Source organism: Cyprinodon variegatus, unplaced genomic scaffold (genome assembly GCF_000732505.1).
Source record: "Cyprinodon variegatus isolate N-32 unplaced genomic scaffold, C_variegatus-1.0 Scaffold583, whole genome shotgun sequence".
In the NCBI taxonomy this organism is placed as follows: Eukaryota; Metazoa; Chordata; class Actinopteri; order Cyprinodontiformes; family Cyprinodontidae; genus Cyprinodon; species Cyprinodon variegatus.
This window is the reverse complement of record NW_015151036.1, coordinates 57554-67810: the sequence shown is the minus strand read 5'-3', so window position 1 is coordinate 67810 and position 10257 is coordinate 57554. Positions and strand designations below refer to the sequence as shown.

The following is a 10257-nucleotide window of genomic DNA, read 5'->3' as shown; positions in this document are numbered from 1 at the left end:
ATATCAAAAAAGTACTCCAGAGTGTTGTTCAGCATGGGGGTGAGTAGAAAATGAAGGCTAATCATGTTTTGGGTGTACTATTCCTTTAAAAACTCATTATCGTCATGAAAAAAAAGTGAGTCGATGAAATGATTTCATCATCCTCATCATAAAAGAAAACAAAACTGGATGAGGAGGAACTTATTAACTTTCTAATTTTGGCTCCGTGCATTTAAAGCAATTTGAGACAATTAACATAATTTATTCTGTTGTTCGATTCAGATTAAAAGCCTCCCTCCCTCTACTCTAATGTTCATGTTTTTTGTTTTGTCTCTAACTTCTGCAGCACACATATTGGCGCTGGAGCAGCAGCTTGCAGAAAAAGAGAGCGAGCTGGCTGCCCTGCGTGGAGAAGCAGAGGATGAGGAAGCGACAGCAGCTCCTGCTGAAGACGCACCAGATGAAGAAAGCACCTTAGTTGCAGAGGACACCTCTGTCCTTTCCATTCCTGCTGATAACGAGAGCAGCCCAGAGCTCATCGGACCCCAGTCTGAGTCTCCTGAAGAATCAAAAGGAACCTCCTCAGATGAGATGGTCACCAGCACTGATTCAGAGGTTGCCCACAGCAGCTGGACTCTCCTGGAGGCCATGAACCAAGACGGAGCTCAGGAGTGGCCCTCCGTGTCTCAGGACGTCAGTCAGTCCTGGGTGGCAACCAGCATGGAGCAGGAAGCCTCCACAGTCCGAACAGAGTCGTCCTCCGTTGTCATCAGAGAGACGGTCCAAGTTCACCTGACCCAGCAGGGTTCCTCCTCTGCCGATTCAAACATGTCTGTCTTTGCTCAAGCTTTGGCTGAGGAGCTGCAGAAAAGGTACAGCGAACTCCTGGCAGAGCTGCAGAGGCTTAGAGAGACAGCCGAGGCGTCGCAGGAGAGAATCCAGAGCCTGGAAGAGGAAGCTCGGTCCCTCACTGAGGCTAAAGAAGAGGCAGAGGCTGAAGCTCTGCGGTTATCCAAAGAGCTCCAGTCAAACCTGAAAAATGGCAGCATAGTGGAGAAACAGAGAGTCGACATCAAACTCCTAGAAGAGGAGTTGGAGATTTTAAGCAAGGAAAAAAGAAGCGGGGAGCAGAAGATTGAGGCTTTACAGGAAGACCTGGAAACAACGAAGCGGGTTCTGTGTGAGCAGGAAGGTGAGGCGCGCATGCTGAGCGCTCAGCTGGAGGACAGAGAGCTCCTTTCCTCTGAGCTACAGAGGAGGCTTCAGGAAATGGAGAACAGCTTGTTGGAACAAACTCAGACCTCAGATCTGCACAGCGAGTCGTTATTAAAGAAGGACTCGGAGATTCAAGAGCTACAGCTTCTGTTCACCCAGAAAGAAAAGGAGCTGCTGGAGCTTAATGACAGCATGTCCACAAAACTGCTCGGAGCAGAGGAAGAGATGTTTAAGATGAAAGGGGAAGTGAGTAAACTAAAGGAGCATATAGAGGAGCTGGAGAAGGTCAGAGATGACAAAAATCAGGCATCAGGCGAGGAAGAAGAGCTGGCTGGCTTAAGGAAAGAGAAGGAAGAGGTGGAAACGCAGCTGGCAAACACAAAGAAGAAGCTGCAGGCAGCACTGGTGCAACGCAAGGAGCTGATGAAGAAAGTCAGCGAGTTTGAGAAGGAGGCAAAAAGGTGGAAAGAAAAGGATGAATCGGAGACAGAAGAAGCTCCTGAAAGTCTCCCTCAAAGACCAGAGATCCAGAACTTGGAGGCAAAGATCATGAAGCTAGAAGAAGATTTAAGATCTAAAGATCAGGAAGTGGAGAGTCTGGAGCAGAGACTTAGCCACCAGGATCAAGTCCTGGCTGAGACTCTGAACAGAAAGCTGAGTGAAGAAGGTGGAACGGCTCCACAGCCTCCAGAAAATGCAGCCTTACAGTCTCAGGTCACCTCTCTGGAAGCTGAGTGTGAAACACTCCAGAAGAAGGTTCAGGAAGCCCAAGAGTCCCGCAAAGAAACCATCCGCAAAGCCAAGGAGAAAGACCGGCACCACCGCGAACAGATGAAGCAACAGAAGGAGGACTTCAACGAGCTGATGGAGCGCTTCGAGGCGCAGAGCGGAGAGCGGGAAGGTCTCCTGGACAAGCTGAGAGAACTGGAGGAAAAGGTGAGCTCAGGAGGAGATCCACGTCCCGAAGCGGCTCCGACTCCCGCTACAAACGACTGGGTCCAGGAGGACTGGGTGGACTTTGTTGCAACGGAGACGGATTCATTTAAACCACAAGCAGGCGATCCGGATCAGCCCCCGTCAGAGCCGTCTCCTGCTGTATCTGAGCAGCTGGAGGAGTCGCTCCAAGCTCTCAAAGCCGAGATCCAAAACGTTCGGCACGCAAACTCCGAGTTGGAGAAACAGCTTCAGGAAGCTCATAGCGTTTTGTCACTGAGGGAGTCTGAGATACAGGAACTGGGTAAAGAGCTGGAAGCACTGAAGGAGAAGGAAAACCAGATCCACGCCCTCTCCGAGGAGATGAGTGAACTTCAAGAAAAGTATCGCCAAGCTGAGGCCTACATAGAAACCCTAAAGGCGGAGATGGAAGCTGCATCCAAAGCCGCTGCAGAATCATCCATGAAAACTCTTCAGGCGGAAGTGGAAGAGTTCAAGCAGTTCCTGGACAACAAGAACCAGGAGATAACCGAGCTCAGCGTGCAGCTCAGCGAGCAGAACTCCCTTATTCGCTCAATGCAGGACGCTGTATCTGAGAAAGACCTGTCCATTAGTTCCTTACAGGAGGAGCTGAAGGCAGAGAAAGAGAAAACACTGAAGCTGGAAGCGGAGCTTCCACAGAAACAGGAAGACCACGGCGAGGCGAAGCTCAAGGAGCTTCAGCGAAAGCTGCAGGCTGCTCTGGTGTCTCGCAAAGAAGCTCTCAAAGAAAACAAGACGCTGAAGGAGCAGCTCGCTTCAGCCGAGAAGATGGCAGCTGAGCTGCAGCAGAAGATGGACTCAACAGAAGAAGAGCTGGAGAATCTAAGAAGCGAGAGAGCAAGACTGATTGAGGAGGTGGACCGGACGTTAGTGGAGAACCAAAGTCTGGGGTCGTCATGTGAGAGCCTGAAGCTGGCGATGGACGGCTTAATCAGCGAGAAGGACGCCTGTAAGAAGGAAGGGGAGCTGGCGAAGGAGGAGGCAGCTAGGAGGTGTAGGGAGTGGGAGGACAAAGTCCAAGGAATGAAGGAGGAGTACGAGACTCTGCTTAAGTCGTACGAGAACGTGAGCGACGAAGCGGAGCGAGTGAGGAGGGTCCTGGAAGCCGCCAGGCAGGAGAGACAGGAGCTGGCAGCCAAGGTGAGAGCTCAGGAAGCCGCCAAGCAGGAGTCTGAGAAACAAGTGGAGGAAGCGCAGAAAGAGCTGGACTCTGTGAAGGACAAGATGAGAAAGTTCGTAAAGACGAAGCAGCAAAAGATACTGGAGTTGGAAGAGGAGAACGAGAGACTCCGGGAGATGCAAGAAAGGGCCGCTTCGAAACAAGAAGACGGCAGCTTCAGAGCTGAAACGGAGCGCTTTCAGGAGGAGAACGGAGCTCTGCGGGCTGAACTGGAAGCTGCCACGGCAGAAAGGGACGCTTTGAGGCGGCAGATCGAGGAGCTGAAGGAACAACTCTCTGACATGGAGGAGAAACACAAAGAAGTCGACCCGCTGCCCTCTGCGGCTGTCGTAGAGGAGGTCGTTACGGAGCTGACATCGGACGCTGTCACGACTGCAGCAGAGCCTCCAGGCGATCGCACGGATGTGGAAGAAAAGGAGGCAGAAGAAATGCCTGAGAAAGCTCAGAGTTTATTGGAGGATAAAATGAGGGAGATTGAGAGTCTGAATGCAGAGAGGGAACTTTGGCGAAAACGGGAAGCTGAGCTGCAAACCGAACTGGCCTCTCTGGAGAGAGAGCTGAAGGAGAGCAAAGCTGACGAGACGCTTCTGGCTTCCTTAGAAAAGGACCTTCAAGAGAGCAAGGAGAGAGAGAAACATCTGACTGAGGAAGCTTCGAAGAGGGAAGCCCAGTTCAAAGAACTCCTTGGAAGTCTGGAAGCTGAAAAAGACAACCTGGAGGAGCGTCTGATGAACCAGCTTGCCCAGCTCAACGGGAGCATCGCCACGTACCAGCAGGAAGCAGCGGACCACCGGGAACGCCTCGCCGAGATGCAGCAGGAGGCAGAGAGGCTGCTGGGGGAGCGGTCTGAGCTGGAGGCAGAGGTTCGGCGGGAGAGAGACCGAGCCGCCAGGCTGGAGGAGGACATGAGGCAGGCCAGGCGAGAGAGAGCCGAAGCAGAGGCCGAGTCCGGCAAGCAGAGGGAGCTGGAGCAGCAGCTGAGGTCCGCCCAGAGGGTCAAAGAGGGCAGCCAGAGCCGAGCCAAGCAGCTGGAGCAGCTGCTGAGGGAGAAGCAGCTGGAGGTGCGGCAGCTGCAGAGGGACTCCATCCAGTACCAGGAGACCATCAGCCAGCTTGGAAGAGAAGCTAAAGCCCTGCAGCTCAGCCAGGAGGAGCTCCAAGGCAAGCTGGAGCAGTCAAAGCAGCAGAGCTCCAGAACTCTAGAAGATCTGAGAAGGACTGAAGCAGAGCTGGAGAGCTTCAAATCCCAACTAGCTGAGGCGCAGAAAGAGGCGAGCGAGGCGGCCGCCGCAAGAACAGCCATGGAAGAAAGCATCCAGCAGCGGGAGGCCGCGCTGAAGGCCGAGGCGGAGCAAACTCTGGACTCTGTGAGATTCAGACTGGGAGCTGAGCTGAAGGAGATGGAGCTCAGATTGGATGAGGCCTACACAGAGCGGGAGAAGGAGGAGGAAGCCACGCTGCAAGCCAGAGAGGCGGCCGAGGCTGCAGAGAGGCGAGCTCAGGAGAGCCAAGCTCGTCTGGACGAGTCCCTGGCCCGGTTAGCCGCCTTCTCCCGCAGCATGTCCTCCCTGCAGGACGACAGGGACCGAGTTCTGGATGAAACCCGGCAGTGGGAGACCCGCTTTAACAGCGCTCTGCAGGGGAAGGAGGCCGAGGTCCGCCAGGCCGAAACGCGGGCCAAGGAACTGGCCGACCAGCTTCAGAAAGAGACAGCGCTGAAAGAGGAGCTGGGACAAACAGTAAAAAGGTAAAAAGGCTTTCTTTAGATTTGTCTTCCTAGAACTCCAGACACAAATTAAAAATATTTCTCATCCTTAGATTACAGAAAGCAGAACAGGATTGCCAGCAGAGATTGGAAGAAGAAGAAAAGAAGGTGATAGAACATCAAAGTATCGTGGAGCAGGAAAGAGCTAAACTCCAGCAAACCACTTCAGAGCTGGCTTCTGCTCAGAGCGAAGCCAGCAGCCTCAAAAACGAGCTGGAGAGTCTGGGTCAGAGAGCCCGGGCTCTGGAGGAGGCCGTCGGGAAACTGACAGGAGAAGTGGACCGAGCCAGAGCCGAGCTGAGGGAACGGGAGGCCGAAGAGAGGCGCCTGTGTCTGAACGTGGAGCAGCTGGAGACGGACCTGCGTTCCTCCAAGGTTCTGACTGAGAGCTTACAGTCAGAGTTACAGGAGAAGGAAAGGAGAGAAGTGGAGCTGCTGGGGGAAAAGGAGCAAGCCGTCACTCAGGTTTATATCATATTAAATCCGCCCATCGAAGCCTTAACTGCACGTCCCCTTTTTAAATCCTGTTTCTGTGTGTAATTTACCCCCAAGGCAGCAGAGGAGGCCCGGAAAGAGGCTGACGGCAGGGCACGAGATGCTGAGACGGAGCTGCAGCAGAGAAGAGGAGAAGTGAGAGATCTGGAAGAGAAAGTACGGAAAGCAGAGGAGGAGAGCAGCACCTGGAAGGCCAAACTGGACTCCTTCACCAAGGCCATGGGCTCCTTGCAGGACGACAGAGACCGGGTGCTCAACATGTACAAACAGCTGGAGGAGAAACACCTACAGGTAGATCTAATTCACCGAAACAAAGGAGTTCTTAATAGGACTGAATACTGGAAAAATTCAAAATCTAGATAAGTCATTTTTTCTTAAAATAACTGCATTTGTTCTTGGATTGAGGAGGTAAAAGAAACATGTCAATGAAACAAGACAATTTACATTTAAAATAAGAAAACACAATTCAATTGTCTTATTTCAAGTGCATGTTATCTAATTATTTTATCATAAGAGTAAAAATACTCATTCCATTGGCAAACTATCTCATTTACCTGCTCAAATTAAGGGTAAATACACTTAATTTAATACATTTTTACTTATTTCTAGATCGTGTTTCCAGTGAGCAACACTGCAAAAAATATAAATCTAAATAAGTCATTTTTTCTTAAAATAAGTGCATTTTTTTCTTATATTGAGGAGGTAAGTGAGACTCTTTGCCAATGGAAAAAGACAATTTACATTTAAAATAAGAAAAAAAACTTGTAGCACTATTTCCAGTACATATATCTAAATATCTTATTTGAAGAGTAAAAATACTTAACTATTTAACTTCTCAAATTAGGGGTAAATACACTTAATTTAAGGTTAATTTTACTTGTTTCTAGAGTGTTTTTGCAGTGAACAGGAGAATAGATGTACTCTTGCTTGATTCAGGCTTAAATAAGAATTTTAAATTTAGATTTTTCTTTGGATTTCTTGGAAATAAACAAAGATAAACTGATTAAGTCACCCTTAATTTAAGCAGGTAAATAAGATGATATGGGAATAGAGTATTTTTGCCCTTTAAATACAATAATTAGATTTAATGCATTTGAAACATGATATGGATGGTGTTTATTTTTCTTATTTTGAATGTAAATCATCTTATTTCACTGGAAAACTCTCCTACTTAGCTGCACAAGTATTTAAAAATGTTCTCCTAGTAAAGAGTTTGCAGTGCTCTTAAACATGGAGCTCATCACCAGAATTTAAAGATGTTTGATTGCTAAAACAAAAATGTTTATTTTTGGAGAAAAATACAATAAATCTATAAAATGTTTGGTTTTATCCATTTTCTAGCAGTGAACTGTTGGTAAACGTTGAAATCCGTGGCTGTTTATGGTCTGGAAATGGCAGCTATCCAGGGCAGCGTTAGAAAGGGGTTTGATTAGGTTTTCCTAATTATTTAGAAAGTTATTTTAATATAATTTATAATATAAATTAAGGAATCATTGATTTGTTGCTGTAAAGATCAGGAGAGTTACTTTATTTAAATGGATGTTATTTGCATTTGTGACATAATCCAACAGAGCTGTGCTTTTTTTGTTAAACATAATAAAAATTGTTGTTTTAAGTTTCCCAATTTGGGCTCATTTAGCAAAAAATAAAATAATTACCAAGGTTTTTTTTTCAGCCAAACTGATTAAATGGTGTCTTGAGAACAGAAAATGACAAAGTCAGGAAGAAACTTCCCTGCAGCGCTTGCTTTAGTCTCATATTTATTACCTGTGCTGTCTTTTAGGTGATGTTGGAGAAGGATGGTTTGATCCAGGAGGCTGCAGGAGAAAACAACAGCCTGAAGGAAGAGCTTCGCTCTCTGCTGGCCCAGAGAGACGACATGAACGCCGAACAGGCCAAGCTGTCCGCTCAGCTTCACGGCTACCGAGATGAACTCAACCAAGTTTTAAGCATGAAGGACTCGCAGCACAAACAACTCCTGGCAGCTCAGCGAGAGCAGATCGCGTCTTTGGAGAGGGAACGCGAAGAGCTGGAATCTCAGCTGAGGGTCATGAGCAAAGCAAGAGAGGGAGAGATTAGAAAAGTAGAGACTGAGACGGTTAGTCAGGCCTCTGACGTCGTAGCAGCCTCACAGGTGATGGATGCACCTGGAGCTGAAGTGGAGAAGCTGAGGGAACAGCTGCAGGCGGAGAGAGCCCGGGCCGAGGCTCTGGAGGAGCGACTCCTCACGGAGCAGCAAGAGCATGAGAGCGAAAGCAGAGAGCTAGCCGAACTGCGTTGGGAGGGAGGCGTGATGCGGACGGAGTCGGAGAGCGCTCAGGAGAGGGTGGCAGAGCTGGCCCGAGACCTGCTGATCGTGGAGCAGAGGCTGCTGGAGGAGACGGACACCACCAAGCAGCTGAGAGCCGAGAACCAGGCCTTCGCCAAGGCCATGGCCTCCCTGCAGGAGACCAGAGATGAGGCGGTGAACAAGGTCAGGGAGCTGAGCGCCAAGCTGGAGGAGATGAGCAAGGCGGGAGGCCCCGCGGCACGCAGTGGCCCTGCAGGCTCAAAGGGGGAGGTGTGGGGCCTGAAGAACGCCCTGCAAGCCCTGCAGAACGACAGGGACAGACTGGTGAGCGGATAACTGCTGTAGAGCTACTTCTGATCATGAGGAGCAGCGCAGCTAATGATGGCTTCCCTTCACTCTGTTTATGTGCAGCTGGAGCAGCTGAACGCGCAGGCGGCCGAGCTGCAGAGGCAGAAGTTAGAGCTGGCTCGGCTGGGAGCGGGAGAGCTGATTAAAGTCAGCCAGGAGCTGCTGGAGGAGAAGAAGAAGAGCGAGGACATGCTGGAGGCCATGACGCAGCTGGAGAACATGATGGAGATAAGAAAGCAAGAAGCAGAGTCCCTCAGGTTCCTCTTCTCCATGAGATCTTCCTTTGTTTAGCCAAGAGGTAAAGTTAGCATCTTCAGTCCGTTGACCTGTTGTGTGTTTAGGCTGGAGAGGATGGACTGGATGGCTCAGGCAGAGCAGCTGAAGCAGCAGACGCTCACCACGCTCTCAGAGAAAGACCTGCAGCTGCGGCAGCTCACCGCCATGCTGGAGGAAGCTCGAGTCCAGAAGCCCAAGCTCAAACGAGAGCAGCTGCAGAGACAAGTAGGCCTTCGTTCATCCACCGCTGTTCCACACAGCAGGAAGGAATATTTGATTTAATAAATGATGATGATGATTGTACGATTTTACGTCTGCAGGGCATAGAGGAAGGAGACAGTCCTCCTGGGGCTCCACAGGAGCGAAGCAATCTGTCCGTCAGCCATTCCTCTAAAGCCGAGGTCGTGGAGTTACAGCGAAGGTACTTTTGAAACGGCATTATCCAGGAAATAAAAAGCATTAAATAACAGAATAGATGCCAAAGTTTGTTTTCTGTGCATCAGATTAGAAGAAGAGACTCAGCAGCGGCTGGCAGTGGAGGAGCAGCTGATGGCGACGCAGGATCGCCTCAAACGGTACGAGCATCAGTCACAGCGATTACAAATATATATAGAGATAAAAAAATGATTATAAACCTGGAAATAATTTAATTTAAAATAGAAATAAGTAGAAATAGTTATTCAGTCTGACTAAAATGTTTTATAAACACATTAAATTATTAAAAAAGACATTAAATTACATTATATATCCACCAATAACTAATAAGAAAATATAAACCTTATCATTAATAATATAAAAATAAAATATTAAGTTATAATAATAACTAAAAAATAACTAATTTTCTAATAGTTGAACCCAAATTAGGACAATTTATCAATTAATAATAAATGTAATGTGATAAAATAATCAGCGTTCACTTAAACTTAATTTATAATAAACTTATTTTTGTTGTTTCTACTAGTGGAAGCTTTTAACAAAGTTCTATAAATTTAAATACCATTGAAAAAGAGGAGGAACGTAATGAAATAAACTTTACGATGCAGCTCATTGGTGAGCTGTCCTGTTTTTTAGAGGCCTGATGCTACCAAGCTGGTGACCCCTGATTTCAATCAGGCGTGAAGAAATATATTATAAAACAAATAAATGACATTTTGAGCATTTTATTTTTATACTAATACCAAAAAAAAGTGAAAAAAACTATCCACTCGACTTTTTTTTCGAAGTTTGAAGACGTTTCTCTTCCTTCCAGGAAGCTTTTTCAATTCAAAATGTCAGAAATAGCGTTTAGTTCCAGCTTTTATCCAGCAGCCCAACAAAGCCTGGTTTTAGTTTAGAAAACATGCAAATAGAAACGGATGAACGGGTCCCCCCCTTTGGAATGGGGGTCGTTTGGCTTCTTTGTTAGCCTGCAATGCCCCATACCTGTCTATGTCTCTGAAAGGGGGGTCGTTAGAGGGAATTGTTGGCCTGGCTGAACAGGTGAGGTCTTCTGCTCTCCTGTAAAGGGGTTGGGTCTGCGATGATAGCAGGAAGGGATTAACTATAGACTTATACTAATAGAAAACAAACAAAAAGAATGCAAAACATCTAACAGGAAGACAGTCATCAGCTACCTCTACTCTCTGCCTCGTGTTCATTTTCTTGTTTCAATTCATTTCAGTTTATTTCTATAGCGCCAATTCACAACATGTCATCTGAAGGCACTTTAAAGTTCACCAGATCATCCAGTCAGAT

At 47.8% G+C, this 10257-nt stretch overlaps 1 protein-coding gene across 1 annotated transcript in view; it reads left to right on the top strand.

Annotated features, from left to right (window-relative positions):
• golgb1 (golgin B1) overlaps window positions 1–10257 on the top strand; it is a 26428-nt gene that overhangs the window by 13323 nt on the left and 2848 nt on the right. Inside the window, exons 11-18 of the mRNA XM_015392278.1 lie at window positions 326–5096; window positions 5168–5579; window positions 5667–5900; window positions 7393–8223; window positions 8311–8504; window positions 8589–8748; window positions 8844–8944; window positions 9027–9138. Of these exons, the coding sequence (XP_015247764.1) occupies window positions 326–5096; window positions 5168–5579; window positions 5667–5900; window positions 7393–8223; window positions 8311–8504; window positions 8589–8748; window positions 8844–8944; window positions 9027–9138 (6815 nt within the window). The remainder of the gene's footprint in view (window positions 1–325; window positions 5097–5167; window positions 5580–5666; window positions 5901–7392; window positions 8224–8310; window positions 8505–8588; window positions 8749–8843; window positions 8945–9026; window positions 9139–10257) is intronic.